The following is a 16,633-nucleotide window of genomic DNA, read 5'->3' on the forward strand; positions in this document are numbered from 1 at the left end:
TCAGCGGTCGGGAGCATTGCATGCTCTTCCAAAGGTCCCGAGTTCAATTCCCAGCAACCACATGGTGGCTCACAACCATCTGTAATGAGGTCTGGTGCCCTCTTCTGGCATGTGGACATACACACAGACAGAATACTGTATACATAATAAATAAATAAATAAATAAATATTTTTAAAAAAAACTAATTCTAGGACAGCTAGGACTGTTATAACACAGAGAAACCCTGTCTCGAAAAACCAACAAAATAAAATGCTTTAGGAATCAATAGTTAGAGTAAGTCTAAAATATTCACATGGATGGTTGGGAGGTGTACACAGCTCAAGGTAGGTTTTTCTTAACGTGTGCATTAAACATAAAGCATTAGCATTAAGCCCTGAGTTTAATCTCCAGGATCAAAAGAAAAATTGTCAATATTCTCAAAAAAATTAGTTCTTTAGCCAAATATTATTGTGTGTAGAAATTTATTGTACTTGTAACCTTTTCGTTAATTTACCAAATATTTTCTGTGAGACTTTTGTTTCATCAGCTATTTTAGGCACCAAGGTTATCAGTGAATTAACCAGACTTAAATTGTTTTGTAGAGTTTAAATTGGTAACGTGGGAAAGTAATCCAAGAAAATAATACCATCCCCAAATAATATATCTATTAAATGCACAGGAAGTAGTAAAGTCTTATGAAAAATAATAAGGAAATGAGTCAGTATTATGGGACTCCACGTGGTTTTGTTATGTTTTGTCCCTGCCCCAATAAGGTACTTGACAGTCCAGCTCCTCTACCCGTGTGCACTGTGCACACAGCCTTTTCTGAACAATGCATCTAGCAGCCATGGCCCCCACGTCAATCAGCTTCATATCCATCCCTCTCTGAGCTGGGTGTGTGGCTGAGCAGCCGGGAATAAACAAGTGGCCTCCCACCACAGGTGTGGAATAGGTTTCTTCTCCCCTAACAATTACCAGATTTACAGTTTCTTTTCAAATATATTCCCAACAAAGAATGCAAAGACTGAGCTGACCTTAAATTGTTGGGGTAGATAAATATTAAGTCACAGTCCTGAAGTGGATTTTGGGGGAAAATCTTCTATTTATCATATTATGCAAATGCATAATTTTGACTATATAATTAGAATCAGATGCAATATGGGAAGGGATGTGCATAGTAGCAAAATGATTATATGGCATAATCTATCAACCAAAAGAGAGATCGCCCTCATTGCAATCCTGAGTAACTAAAGTCACCCTCCCTGAACCCCAGAAAAGAAGCCCTGAAGAGTAATCTGGGCCTTGGGCATCTGTGTGAGCCTTTATTTCAGTTCTTTGAGTAGGAGTCCAAGAACCTGGCAACACCCAGCTCAGACCCTGACCCCTGGCAGTCACCGTATAGAAAAGCTGCATTCTGGAAAACTGTTGACTCAGTAAAAATGATTGTTTCTAGGTGTTTTTATGTAGTGTCATTGGGCCTTTTATGTACTATCTTATTCTACAATGCATACATACTGCTCCACGATGTGGTTACGTGATGTGGAAGAGTCGTCTCATTTTCCTGTTCACTCTTGTGTTACAGGTTTGGTGTTTATGTTCCTCTCTGCTGTTTCCACCAAGATAGTAGAGCCCATCTTCTTCTCACAGACTATGTGGTTCAGCACCAGGCAGTAGAGGAAGGTGCTTCCAATGTGGGCAGTTTGGCCAAATCCAAAGATTTCCTCTCCTTATTGCTGGAGTCTCTAAAAGAACAGTTTAATAATGCCACGCCCATCCCCACCCACAGCTGCCCCCTATCTCCCGATCTCATTCGCAATGAAGTAGAATGCTTGAAAGCAGATTTCAACCACAGAATCAAGGAAGTTCTCTTCAACTCCCTCTTCAGTGCCTACTACGTTGCATTTCTCCCGCTGTGCTTTGTGAAGGTAAGCAGGTGGCCTGCTCTCTGGACTCCCTGGATTTGTGTGTCAATTACATAAGCTGGGTATTTCTTGTTTAATTCCCCTTTTCTCTGTCTCCCCTTTGGCAGCCTGGATGGTGGAGTTCGGCTGCATCTGGAGTGCACTAATACCGCTCCTGGTTGGCGGATAGGTATTTCCATATATGTGATGCACCCCATAGTAGCTCCCCCCTTTCTTCCTTCCTTCCTTTTTTCTTTGCTTTTCTTTTTTAATTTTTTTAAAGAGTGAACTTACAATAGAATCGTTACATAGCAGCTTAAGAGAACCAAGATTTCAATGAAATTTAGCCTGCTGTGGTTGATATTAACAGGGTCATCTTGAATTTAACCTAACCTCTATCTAAAATCAATTTATTTCAATAGAAAAGATAAATGATCTGGATATCACATGGGGCCCAAAGCTTTTGGGATGTTGTAGTGTCCTCCTCTCCCCATCAGAAGCACGCTGCAGCTGGACTGGCCCTTCAGACGCACTCGGGTCTTCCAGGAGGAAACACATAGAACATAATTGTCTCCCTCCCAGCCCTAACTCGCACAGCCAGAAAGTCAGGTTGATTTTGGAGGACTCTGCTCCTGAAGTTTCTGCACGGACAGCAGGACAACCAGTGCATGTTGACTCAGTGGCATTTGTCTGCAGGGCGTATGTCCACACCCTTCCCTGCCTCAGTTCACTGCCAGTGCATGGATCGCTTCTCTTATGGTCTCTTCCAGAGTACCCAGTATTACGACATGCGCTGGTCATGTGAGCACCTCATTATGGTGTGGATCAATGCTTTTGTCATGCTTACCACGCAGCTGCTGCCATCCAAATACTGTGATTTGCTACATAAATCAGCTGCTCACCTGGGCAAGTGGCAGAAGTTGGAACATGGGTTCTACAGCAATGCTCCACAGCACATGTGAGTAGGTTAGAGGGTAACCGTGTAACATTTCTCTTCATGATACTGGTCATGTTTATATGCTTTGTGTGTCATTCTCGTTCTCGCTTTAAACGTTTGTTTTTTATTTATGTGTGTGCTTGTCATCATACTAAAAAGAATACAGGGCATTAACTCATTTCTACCACCATCACCAGCTCCTCGAATGGGTCCACATTTCAGCTGCCCAGCCACTCCAGAGTGCATTATACTCTGGATTTTCCTTTCAGTCTTTACCTTTTGCCCAAATGCAAGCATATTTGGGAATACATGTGTATGTATGTCTTTTAACTGTAAGACATGAGGTTTGTCTTCTCATCTCCATTGCTGCAGCTGTGTAGCTTGAATTTGCTGCTTTCGACTTTTCTAATAAGTACAAATCTGGTCTAGTAATTTTTCTTGCCTATATTTCTTTCCTTTTTCTTCCTAATCTCTGTACTGTTTGTTTCCCTGTCTCTGACTGTGTGCCTTTATTAGTCGTTTCTGTGCATGGTTCAGAATGCCTAACTTCCAAATGCTTTTCTCCCAAATGCTTTTCTTCTGTCAGTTCTGAGCACACTCTCATAACCGTCTCTCAGGCCTGGGCCATCTTCAAACATGGACCCTCTTCGCTTTCCTCCCTTTTATAATTTAAATATTCCGCAAATTTCATCTACCAGTTTCCCTCTCATGAAATGGGACAGATTGAGGTGACCTTCCTTCCCCTCTTCCCCCCTCAGAGTTCTCCCTTCAATTATCTGCCTTGATGTCTGATACAGATTAGCACAGGCCTTCAAGCCCAGGAACTGAAAGAAACCTGAATGTGGGCAAAGGACAGATTTCAGTAACAGTTGAAAGTCCAGTCCTAGTACTGTACATCTTCAGGCTACTGGTGGCCATGAGGTGTATCATCACCTTAATGCTGGTAAGTGTGAGCAAGGCCGGTGGAACGTGTTCTCAACTGGGAACACTTCAGGGTGCTAGAATAATTTTTATTTTTAACATATCTAAACTGCTGTCCCAGTTCTTATCCTAGGAGACTAACATTTCCAAAATCAGGAAGTGATAAATTAGATTTAAGTGAAAAAAAAGTTTAATTTGAAGATTTTTCATCCTTCTGCAACTCCATTACATTGATGCTGGAAAGAAACAAGCTTTCCCTTCCCTAATTTCTTTTCCTTAGAGAAACCTCTGTAGAAATGAACCAAGAAGATGGTAAAGAGGAATGTCTGTGTACTAGTACCATGTGTTCTGTGTTCTGCTGGATAGCTGCTCCCATCTGTGAGGCATTGGAGTTATGTGATTAGCAAACAGATCCTGTATGGGGTGTGTGACGCAGCAAATGTCTTCTTGCTGTTGTTGTCACTGGCTTTCACTTCTTGTTTGTATCCTCTTCCTGCTCACTTGGGATCCAGATGACAGTCGCCCTCTTATACTTTGTTTTCTGGCCTGCTCACTCTCCCACGCCTGTAAGTCCTTCAACACTGAGTCAACTGTATCACTCGGTAGTCTCTCTGTGTAACAATGAAGTAAGTCATCGTAACAAATCCTTTCTAACTCCTAAGAGCTTGGCTATGGAATTACTACTGTATGTGTGTTCAGAATTCAGCCAGATGAAGCCTTGAATGCTTAATCTGATTTCCATAGAAATATAGCTGGCCTTTCAAAACACTGTCCCCAGTTCTCAGTGTTCTAATACTGCATTTCTTTCTCCCGTAGCTGGTCAGAAAACACAATATGGCCTCAAGGGGTGCTGGTGCGGCACAGCAGATGTCTATATAGAGCCATGGGACCTTACAACGTGGCAGTGCCTTCAGATGTATCCCATGCCCGCTTTTATGCAAGTACCACTTACTTATTTCTCAAGAGTAAACTTAAAAGTGTTAGGAGGCCACTCTGTATGTAAGCATCTAGCACAGTATGTAATACACTATAGGAAGTTGATACTGGCCCTTGACCTTGAGAAATGTCTTTGGAAAGGCAGCCTGAAGTCCACATATCATTGCTCAAAATAAGGCAATTATGTGATTTCCTCTTTCACTTCATAGTTTAATTTGGTAGTGGTTTGGTTTGGGGTATCCTTCAGATATGTTGTATATGAGCCTGGCATGGTGGCATATTGTATTCCCAGCACTTGGGAGGTGGAGGCAGGAGGATCAAGAACTCAAGGTCAGTCTTGTCTGTTTTGACCCTGTCCAAAAATTAACGAGATCTGTGCATTAAAGTTAAAGTACTATTTAATGCAGTAATAATGGGGGTCTTTTGAAGTGTTTACCTGAGTTTGAAAAGTTAAAATTGAAGAGGAAAAAGCAGTAGGCTCTTATTAATTCAGCTCCTATCCCATTTGAACTCAGCCTTGAGCTGTGCTCTAATTGCGGTTTTTTAGAACTCCAGCTCTAGGAGTCAGAAGTCTCTGCTTCTAAAGAAAGGGCAGGGGCTGACCAGGGTGGGTGGGGGAAATGGATACGCAGAGGTGTGTGGTGTAGTGCCTTTGAATTCTGTTAGGAAATGGAGGTTTTGGTTTTTAAAAGTTTTTTTCCCCCCTTTTTCCCTCCCAGTTCCTTGTAAGAGCACCACAGACTTTCTGGTTATGGAGGCTTTTGACCTCTGAGGACTGACATTAGGGCAAGATGCCTGGAAATAGCTGTGGGAGAGAAGAGCTTGAGCAGGGTGAGGGCCTTGAGCAGGAGTCAACAGCCTTTCCTCTACTTGTGGGATTGCCTTAAGATGAGGAGTGGGTCATGTCACAGCTCCATAAGCTTTGATTTCTCCATAAGTATTTAATTCACCCAGTGCAGTCTTGCATATTTGGGAATGAATTATTTTGACCAGTGCTGTCCCTTAAGCTATACCAATTAGATATCTTATTATAATTTTTTGTTCATGTTGGACAGCTGGAAAACCAAGCCAAATTCATATAAGAAAGATGAACTAATTGCTGGTTTTGTACAACCAAATAGGTAAATCACTACTTCTCAAAAGTGATCCTAGGGCTACCTAAATTGTCATGTTTGTGACAATGATGGGGCCTCTTTCTAGACTTATGAATCAGAATCCCTGGAGAAGCCCAGGAATTTAGAACAGTTTTGTCTAAAGTAAGAACATTCAAATTCATATAAACCGCTCTGTGTACCTAGAAGGCAGCTCACACCAGTAATCTTATCCTTTGGGAAAGTAGAGACAGAAGGATCAGAGTTTCAAGGCCAGCCTTTGGCTACAGTGTGAAAAATCCCCAATAAATCAAACCTAATAAAACCTGTCCATTAGCAGTAGCTGTTGCACTTTAAAACCTTTATGACCTGATCAGTTTCTAGGTTACTAGTACAGTTAAGTACACTTTGCTGTAGAATTTGAAATGGCTTTTTTTTTATGCTAACAAAGGGAAATGACTATTCTTAATCTTTCTATAACAGTAATTCTGAGCCATTTTATACATGGAGTTACTGAATATGTTAATATGATTCAAGTTCAAGACTTCCTTTCCCCTGAAGACTGCCCAGAGAAGCCAAGTGTCCTTGAGAGCAGCCAAGGCAATTTAACTTCCATCCACATTAGTTGTTTTTAGATGGCATACCAGTATAGACCACGTCTGTCTTCATTTGAATGTAGGGCTCTGTGGGTTCATGTTAGGTTGCAATCTGTGTCTCCATATTCAGAGTACCTTTTTAAATAAACTAGGATTAGCCCCTTAGAGTAAAAAATCTGATGAGGGAAAATAAGAAGTCCCATTTTAGCGTGGTTCTGATGCCTGTTCAGTTCCCATTTTTCTTGTTTGCTTGCCTTTTCGAACCTGATTTTTCCATACTGGGGGAAGGAAAACATGCTCAGCAGAAGTATACGAGGTAGAGAGTTTCGGTCAGTGGTCATAGTTGGCAAATGGTTTAAGGGAAGATTACGACACTGTTGTAGCTTGGCGAGGTGGCACGTACCTGTAATCCCGCACTCACAAGGCAAAGGGGAGAGGATTGCTAGTGTCAGCTGGCTTGGGCTACATAGGAAACCCTGCAGAATTTAAGAAGCTGTCATACTGATATTTCAATTTGTAATACTTTTCTCTTTCCCCAGACTTGCCTAATATTGTATTTATGCCTTACATTAGACCCTAAGATCCTAAGCTAAGAATGATTAACAATACATTTTTGAGTAGTTATATTGCTACTACATTACAATTTTAATTTTTGAGTCTGGTACAAATTCTAAAATATTTCCATGTGGTCTTTTTACCAATCTGGTCTTAGATAAATATGCTTTGGAATGTCTTAGATAAAATAACATCATGATACCATGTTAGAAAAAAATCATATTGGCCATAGTCATTTCTTACATTTTAGAGGCATTGCAATAAAATTTATTTCATAGTTGATGAGGGAAAAGGAGAAAGGTTTCAGATCTCAGAAATGGTTCGACACTGAATATGCAGATGTGCTTGATATTGGGTATGTGAACTTAGAACTATGAAGCAGTTTTAGGAAAATGAATTCAGTGATTTCAGTTTTCCCATGATACAACATTTTTTTTCCTACAGTTCCTGTTTCATCGCCCGTTAAGGCTGCTGAACCTGCTCATCTTCATTGAGGGCAGTGTCGTCTTCTACCAGCTCTATTCCTTGCTGCGGTCAGAGAAGTGGAACCACACACTCTCCATGGCGCTCATCCTTTTCTGCAACTACTATGTTCTGTTTAAGCTCCTCCGGGACAGAATCGTCTTAGGCAGGGCGTACTCCTACCCCCTCAACAGTTACGAACTCAAGGCAAATTAAGCTGCCTCTCAACTCGAGGGAGAACTCAGATAAAAATATTTTCATACGATCTATTTTTTTCTTGCGATTTTTATAAATATTTAAGATATTTTATATTTTGTATACTATTATGTTTTGAAAGTTGGGAAGGGCAAGGGATATTAAATGTATCCATAAACAAGGTGATGTTATCTTTCATGTGTTAGTATATTTGAATATTATACATGAGAGGTCGCCCTTTCAGTAAAAGAGTAACCTGTTTGTCTGGCTCTGGAGTAACATTCACCTAGAAACATGTCTTGCATATCTCTTGACACGGTGTCTAGGTGTGTCTGTTTTCTCTCCAGTCTTTCCTTAGCTTTAGCTCCCCCCTGGCCCTAGTAATCGCTGTAGAAAAAAGAGATGGGTGGAGTTGTCTTCTAGCACCCATTGCCCTCTACATGCTAATAGTGCTGGGGTAGTTTCAGCAAACTGGGTTCAAATCTTGGGTCAGGTGCTCTTTGTTGCCTACTGGGAGGAGACCGTCCTAAGCTGTCTTTGCTGACCTGCTCTTGTGATACTTCTGATTCATTTCACCTGGTGTTCTGGGGTTTGCTGTCACTTTCATGGCTTTTGCTTCCGAGGATTTTCATTTTACTTTTGGTTATATATGTAATAGTGCTTTTCAAAGACAGGAAGTGTGTAGTGTGCCCACGTTCATGAAGAAGATGTGAAGCTGGATCCCAGGGAGAGGATGAGTGGAAACGCGGGTCTCTAGAGTGTGTGGGAGATTGAAAACCCTCAACCAGTGGGGGGATGGGCAAGCCCTCGGCAGAAATAGCCTTAGGTGCAGTCTCGCTGCTACCTCTTTATAGTAGCACTGTGCTTGGAGTTCTCGGGAAGGAAAAATAGGAGAAGTTGCTGCTCTGTCCTCAGAATTTGACCTGTACCCAAAATTGGTGTTTTAAATTTCATACTCAAAGGCTGCAGATCAGCTCCGCGGCACTGTGCTTGTTTCATATGCACGGGGCTCTTCGTTCCTCAGCATTGCAAAGAGAAGTAAATAAATTCCATACTTTAGAACCTTCATATTTGTGCATTAGCCCTTTAGGCCACCACTGTCCTTGCTATAAATTCCATACTTTAGAACCTTCATATTTGTGCATTAGCCCTGTAGGACACCACTGTCCTTGCTATAAATTCCATACTTTAGAACCTTCATATTTGTGCATTAGCCCTGTAGGACACCACTGTCCTTGCTATGGGAGTTACTGTGCTTACAGCTTCTTGTTTTAGAGAAGAAATAGAGCTGGGCTTACCTGCTTAGACTTTGAAGCTTTGGATGACCCAGATGTGACTTATTAAGCAAAAAAACAACCTGATAGTTAAAAAATTTAGCTCTGCAAACAATTGAGGAAGTATTAAAAGGAAGCACATTCTAGGAATAGGTTTGTGCACTGCCCGCCTTTGTGTTGCAGCTAGCCAAGGCTTTCTTAGTTTGATGTGGATGCTGCTCTTAACATTTGAATATCTGACGACCAGTCTGCTAGCGTTCAGCAGACATCAAGTCCTCCAGGTGTCCTAGGTGTTCTCTAGGCAGGCATTGGGCAGCAGGAAAGGCAGGTGCTCATCCTGAGGGCGTGTGCTGAGCTCTATAGTCAGCAAGGCTGCAGTCATGTTCTGGCAGTAGTGATGAGTGCAGTAGAGAGGGCAGTCAAGACCAGGAAACAGGAAGTGCCACCTGTTAAAGGCATCTTTTAAAGAGGAAAGCGGGATTAATTTGGAAAGCCATAAAATGGCTGAAATGGCTCACGACCACCAGCTGTTAGAAGGCGTCTCTAAGGAGTGCTTTTATTTCCTTTCCTTTTAGAAAAGTCTTGCTTTTACAGCCCTTCTGCATCGGTCTCTGCAATGGTAAAATACGGGTGTGTATCACCATCTGTCTGAGGAGATGCCCCTTTTTTTCCTCCCTCCTTCCCTTCTCTCTCTTCCTCCCCCCCCCCACATCCTCCCCCCAGCAGGGTTTCTCTATGTAGCCCTAACTATCCTGGAACTCTCTTTGTAGAGCAGGCTGGTCTTGAACTCAGATCGCCTGTCTCTGCCTGCCAAGTGCTGGGATTAAAGGCTTGCACCATGCCTGGCTGAGATTATTTTATTTTTAAAGGAAGAATCTTGTAAAGTAGTCCAGGCTGGCCTTGGGCTTGTGCTGCTCAAACCTGAGTCTGCACAGTAGTGGTGTGTGTTACCATATTCATTTCAGGGCTGATGTGTAATTCTGTCTGGAGGCCAGAGGCACTGGATCTCCTGGAGCTGGAATTACAGGTGGTTGTGAGCTATCTGATGTGGGTACTTGGAACTGAGCTCAGGTTCCCTGGAAGAGCAGTAAGTTCTCTAAACTGCTGAGCCATCTCTCTAGACCTTTAACATACTTATAAAAGTGATTTTGTCAGCCAGGCCGTGGTGGTGCACTCTTTTAGTCCCAGCATTTAGGGGGCAGAAGCAGGCGGATCTCTGTGAGTTCCAGGCTAGTCTGGTCTGCAGAGTGAGCTCCAGGACAGCCAGGCTGTTATACAGAGAAACCCTGTCTCAGGAAAAGGAAAATTACTTAGTTTGTGCGTGTGTGTTTACAAGTGAGTGTGTTTTTGGAAGGCAGATAATTTTTAGGAGTTCTCTCCTAACTTTACATGGATCTATGGGTTGCAATCAGGTGTCAGGCTTGTGTGGAAGTGCCTCCACCTGCTGAGCCATCTCACAGCCTTAGGATCTGATTTCTCAGCAAAAGTCAGGCACAGCGAGATAAAGCCATGTGTGCTTTAGCCATAGTGAGGATACAGCTGACAGTCAGCTGGAGTTGAACTCAGGTTGTCCGGCCTGGTAGCAAAGCCTTATCCACTAAGCCATCCAGCCAACCCAAGAACTTCATTTTATAGCAGCAAGAGCATTGACTTTATGGGGAATCACTTTGTACAGTGGAGGAAGAAGAAAAGGAAAGCACAGAGTTAGTATATTAGCTTTCTTGCCATTTAAAGTGGTTCAGCTAAATATAGCTGAGACACCGAAGGCCGGGAAGCTGCCATCTAGCTATGCTTTCCTTGGAATCTAGTTTTCCTTTTCTTGGCTAACAGTTTAGCTAGGTTTTGTGGCACATGCCTGTAATCTCAGCACTCGGGAACTCGATGGAGGAGGACTGTAGTTTGAGGTCAGCTAAGGGTGCATAGTAAGACCCTTGTGTCTCAGCAGCAACAACAAAAGGTCCCAAGTTGGTTCTTGTGTACAGAAACAGTTGAGATAATTAATGAGAGAAGATAGGCGTTTTTAAAAACAATTTAATGTGTATGAGTCTTTTGTTCCCATGTATGTCTGAAGTGTGTCATCTGATACCCATGGAAGCCAGAACAGGGTGTTGGATCCCCGAGGAACTGAGTTGTAGATTCTTAGGAGCCCCCATATGGGTGCTGGGAATCAAACTTGGATTTTCTGGAAGAACCCCCATGTTGTTCTCTGCAGAAAATCTGCACCGTCTCTCCAGCCCCCTAGACTGGTCTTATAAACATGATTCTTCCTCTGTTGAGAGCTGGTTTGTCTGAATTTTAAAGGTGTGGTACAAGAAGAGCAGATAGGTGCCAGGCAGGTTGAGTCGACATAAAGCCATGTGTGGCGGTGTACACCTGTCATCCTGGTACTCAGGAGTCTGAGGCTGTCTTCAGATTTGATGATAGTGCTGTTAGAATAGTGGTGGGCCAGGCATTGGCAGTCTTCCACAAATGAAATAGAGTAACAAGAACAGAAAGAAGGTTCCAGAGAGTGAAGACAGGACTTTAGGATAACAAAATATGGAGTATGAAATGATGTATGTGTAACCCCAGAAGCACACAGTCAGAAGTCATCAGAGAGCAAGGTAGTTCAGTAGTAAAGGCACTTGCCATCAAGCCTGACAGCCCGAGTTCAATTCCTGGACTCTGGAGAAAACTCAGACCTGCAGCTGTCCTCTGTCCTCCACATGTGCACTTTGGCACTCGACACACACACACACAATTCTAAGTGAGTAAAATTGAACTGTAAACATAGGCCCGATGAAAGAAGCCCATGATCTCTGATACTGAGGAACTGGAGGCAGGAGGGTCAAAATCGAAGGCCTAGTTAACTATAGAGTAAATTCAAGACTAATCTGAAAAACTCAGACCCTGTCTCAAAATCAAAAGCCAAAAAGAGTACAGGGTTGGGGAGTGGTGAAATGGTGTAGGTAAAGCACTTACTGTCAGTGTGGACACTGCTTTTGCTTCCTGGACCTTGTGGAAGGAACTGACTGTGAAAATTGCCTTCTGCTCTCCACATACGCCTCAACCCCATCATGTTCACACACGTGATAATGTCATTTTGAAAAATGAATGCAAGGCTAGAGAGGGGGCTCAGCCGTTAGGAGCACTTGTTCTTGAAGAAGACCTGGATTTGGTTCATAGCACCCACATGGTGCCTCACAACCACCCGTAACTCCAGTTCTAGAGGGCCTGGTACCTTCTGAACTCTATTGGTAACAAGTACACTTGCAGGCAAAAGACACACATAATAGAAAATTTGAGGACTAGAGATAGGTAAGTCTGGTAAAGTGCTTGCCCGGGATATATGAGGGCTTAGTAATACCAAGTAAGAAAAGAAGAACCATGTATAATTATTGCACGGGTGTTGGTAGATATCCCTTGAGAACAAAATTCTTCCAGGTGCTGATGGGATACGTGATAGTAGGAAGTGGAGCCTGGTACTAAATCTAGGACATTTGGCACATTGACTGTATCACACCTGAAAAAGAGTTAAAATAGTTGGGACCATGCATTCTGATAGGGCTTTTGTGGGGGACACGGAGGAGCAATGGTGCAGGAGCAGACTTAAGACAAGAAGTCTGGTGGAGTAGAAGTATCCTCAAAGTCAGGAAGTGAACAGTTGAGAGAAGAGACTAGTCTAAATGTATGTTCCTTTCACACCCCGATTCCCGTGTGTGTGTGTGTGTGTGTGTGTGTGTGTTTGTGTGTGTGTGTGTGTGTGTTTGTGTGTGTGTGGTGCTAAGTGCTAGGATAGCGAACGTTGGCTTTACTCTTTCAAACACTGGATGATCGATGACCACTCGGTCCTCAGGGTGGGGTCTGGCTCAGTGGGCAAACCCCTTGCTGTGCAAGTTCAGATCCCCAGCACCTACAGAAAAGTTGTGCAGGTGTGGCAAGTCGTAATCCCAGCCCTTGGCAGGGGAGATCGAGTATCCCAAGGGCAAGCCAGCTAGACTAGCCTACTGAGCAAGCTCCAAGCTTGGTGAGAGGGTCCACCTTAGGAAATAACATGGAGAGCGATTGCAGATGACATCTTCCATCAGTCTCTGGCCTCCGCACACTTCGAACATGCATAGGTGCACAAATCACAGTGTCCACCCCCAAAACAAAAGTCCATAACTGATTCAAGTTATATGGAACCCGAGCCTGCACTTATGCAGTGGGTTCATAACTCTGTTTAAGCTACAGAGTTTCAAGGAGTTGGCTGTCTTTTTTTTGTTGTTACAGCTTGTACTTGGTACAGGATGTCAATTTATCCTGGGTGTTTGGTTAAATGACTGTGGTAAGAGAGCGAAGTTGCAAACAGTTGATTATTAAGATGTAGCAAAAACAAGCTAATGGAAGCCAGGCATGATGACGCATGCATGTAATCTTGACACTTGGGAGCCTGAAGCAAGACTGCTGCCAGTCCAAGACCAGACTGGACTACATAGTTTCAGGCCAGTCTGATCCAGAGAGTGAGACCCCATCATCAGTTTCTTTCCCCATGACCTGCGTTTATGTGTATGGCTGTTTGGCCTGCATGTGTGTTTATACCCCATGTGTGTGCATGGTGAAAGCCAGAAGAAGGGAGGAATCTCCTAGAACTGGGATTAGAGAAGGTTGTGAGCCAACAGCTGGGCGCTGGGAATCCACTCAGGTCCTCCGGAAGGACAGCCAGTGCTCAGCTGCTGAACCGTCTCTCTAGCAGCTCCTCTCATCAACTGGTTTTAAAAGCAAACCCAAAATTTATGGAAGGTTTGTGAAATCTGACCTTGATGTCACACAACAAACTAGCAATGTGAGCATAATGCTTTGTGATTTATGTCCTTGTGTTGATTTCGGTGACCCCCATGTCCTCTAACCAATAGTCCATCCCAAGAATTATATTTTATATGATTTATTAGAGTACATTTTAAAGCATAACAATCTCTTTTAATTATACTTAAATTTCTCTATGGGTATGTTTAATATATTTTTTAATGAATAGAAAACATTTTGATTATATCTTTGGAAACATTTGTAGAGTTCAAAAACAGCTTGCAATCGATCATGGCTGCCAGTAGGGTCCTTTGAAAAAAGTGCTTTGCTTTGCAGAATTTTAAGCCAGAAAATACAGTGGCACTATGTGGATTCAAAGCATAGGGGTTCATGGCTTCTTACATTAGCTACCTACTTTCTGACCCACATTGAGAACCCAGCCCTGCATTGCTCATGCACCCCAACCTAAGTGATCTCTGTGTGTGTCAATCATTTTGCACTGCCTGAACTGGCCTGTCTCAGCCAATTCTGTGTGTGTCAATCATCATTTTGCACTGCCTGAACTGGCCTGTCTCAGCCAGTCGCCTTCTGCCGTCTCCCCCTCCTCTTGTTATTTTCTCCTTCCACCTCTGTTTGGCTCGGAAAGGAGGGTACATTTGTTGTAATTACACACTCTGAGCTGACCTTCCTCTTTGAAATGCCTGCAATACTCTTGGCCAGCAAACCCCAAGATGCATGTTGTCATCAAGCAGGACCAGCTTGATAGAAGGTAGTCCTTATGTAAGCAGGGATTGGGTTTACTAGAAACTTCTTCCATCCCAGTCCGAGACAAACTATCTTACAGTCTCTGAAGGGTCGTTTCCCCCCCACCCCATTTTTGAGACAGGGTTTCTCTGTAGTTTTGGCACCTATCCTGGAACTAGCTTTTGTAAACCAGGCTGGCCTCTGTCTCCCAAGTGCTGGGATTAAAGTCGTGAGCCACCACTGCCTGGCTTTCCAGAGCTTCTTAATCAACAGTTCGTCTTGGGCCTATCTGTGATTTTATCAACTGCAGAAATTGACTTTTTTTTTTTTTTGATGATCAAAGTCTCTGAAATCCTTTCTTACGGTGTGTGGGATCTGAGCCTACTTGGTTTATAAGTAGATATCCAACAGGTAGACTTTACAGCCAACAAGGAGCATGCAAACCATAGAAATACTTAGTAGCTCTTTTTCACTTTGATTTTTAAAAACAGAATTCTCAACACCCAAGTGTCTTACTGGTACATTTTATTGGATTTGCAATTCTGCTTAACTAGATTATTTGAAATTAGTAGGTCATTTGATACTGTTAACATCCCTACTGAAAGGCGCTAGTCGCCGCTTTCTGCCTTCTCTTGGCATCTAGTGGTTCTCACCAGCTCCCAGCTGTTTCGGGCTCTTGGATTGCCAGTGTCCCTCCTCTTCGTCAGACTCCTCACCAGTGTGGGAGTGCCAAGGTAACTAGTGCCCTCTCTCCAGCCTTTGATAAAGGCTTGATGAGGATGCTGAGTGACATTTTTAGTGTCTCCAGAGTCCAAAATTTTATCTTGGGTACAATTTTGAATTTTAAGGCTTATGTTAAGCCAGTAGTGTATTTCATAATGACATCTTGGTCAGATCTCTTCATATTCTAAGAGTAAAGAACAAAAATTCAATGCTCTTTCTCCACTCGATTTTGGCAAAAAAGGGGGGGGACCATCTTGTGAGGACTGTTTCGTAAATAAATATGGATTATTGATTAAGCAACAGTAGTATGTCAAAAAAAGGGTACATGTAAGCATTTTGCTTGAACTTCAGCCTTGAAAATGAGCTCCCCCGGGTTGGGGACTGGCAGTTGCTCTGAAGAGTGACTCCTGCTCTTTTTGGCATATCAGCAGTCCTGACGACAGTGCTACTTCACCTGGATGGAAGCAAGTAGTCGGATTGCCATTCTCAGGGATCCAATATTAGAGCCCCCGGTGGTGGCCAAATGGTGACCCAGGGCATCTTGAGGAAAAATTTCTTTGCCATGGAATGAGTTTCATCAATGCAGGCTTACCCAAGCCCACAAAATGTATGAATATGTATGTGACCTTTGATAGCTGTAAGACCGTCAAAAAAGGACCTCACTTGAGAAACAGGACTCTGAGATGGGAAAGTCCCAAACCCTTCTGGAATTGACTGGCTAAGAAAACTTGAAGTGAGGAAGATTTCCAAATAAGTATCAGGGGGTCATGGGGACACCCACATACCCATTCTTCTGAAGGTGATGTCGCAAATGAATGGTATCTAAAGGAGCATGGCAATCATTTTAGAAACCCGCCCTCAGGACCGAAGTCATTTGTTAGTGTACAGATGGTGGCTTTTCTGTCTACCTGCCAGTACACATACATCCTAGATGTATTAGAAAATTTAAAAGAGTAATTAAGTAGTTTCAGTGTTCCGGTACGTGGCTCTCTCCCTCTCACGTCCCGCTGGAACGAGCCTTTGCTAAGGCATTACCATGAGTGCGCTGAGCCTCGCTCAGAGCTTGCTAAGGCAGGGATGCGTTTTCAGATCTTCAGAACACAGCCTTTCTCATCTCTCCACACACATTTCTTCACCTTCCGTGACTAGGGGGACTGCTGTGTCCTAAGACTTCTCGTGGGTTGACATCTCATGGCTGTTGGTCCAGTGCTTTCCTCGCCTACCAAGAAAGCAAAGGCTGAAGACCTAGTAACTGTTCCCGCGCTCCCTCACGGGGGCTCACTCTCATTAGCTCACTTACTAGTTAGCCTTGGCCCAGGCCCTGCTTAAAGGGGTAGGTCAGGACTTCAGATCCTTGCGGTTAACCTGGGAGGAAAGGAGGGCATGACATCTGTGCTGAGGCTTTCACATTTCCACTGGAGATGACTTCAGCTGAGCCCTACCCAGTCCAGTACTGACTGACCGCGGGTGCTGCAAGTCTTCCTCTAAACTGAGCTTCTGGACAGAGCTCAGCCAGGCCGGGGTCTGAAAAGTGCCCCATTAAGCGTTTGAATG

General features: G+C 43.4%; 1 protein-coding gene across 1 annotated transcript in view; it reads left to right on the forward strand.

Moving 5' to 3' along the window:
- Window positions 1-7,757, forward strand: part of Tmem39a (transmembrane protein 39A) — a 28,522-nt gene extending 20,765 nt beyond the window's left edge. Inside the window, exons 6-9 of the mRNA XM_005344986.3 lie at window positions 1,563-1,905; window positions 2,652-2,839; window positions 4,556-4,676; window positions 7,362-7,757. Of these exons, the coding sequence (XP_005345043.1) occupies window positions 1,563-1,905; window positions 2,652-2,839; window positions 4,556-4,676; window positions 7,362-7,595 (886 nt within the window). The 3' untranslated portion in view covers window positions 7,596-7,757. The remainder of the gene's footprint in view (window positions 1-1,562; window positions 1,906-2,651; window positions 2,840-4,555; window positions 4,677-7,361) is intronic.
- Window positions 7,758-16,633: the final 8,876 nt, after the last annotated feature.

Source organism: Microtus ochrogaster, chromosome 2 (genome assembly GCF_000317375.1).
Source record: "Microtus ochrogaster isolate Prairie Vole_2 chromosome 2, MicOch1.0, whole genome shotgun sequence".
NCBI classification, from domain to species: domain Eukaryota; kingdom Metazoa; phylum Chordata; class Mammalia; order Rodentia; family Cricetidae; genus Microtus; species Microtus ochrogaster.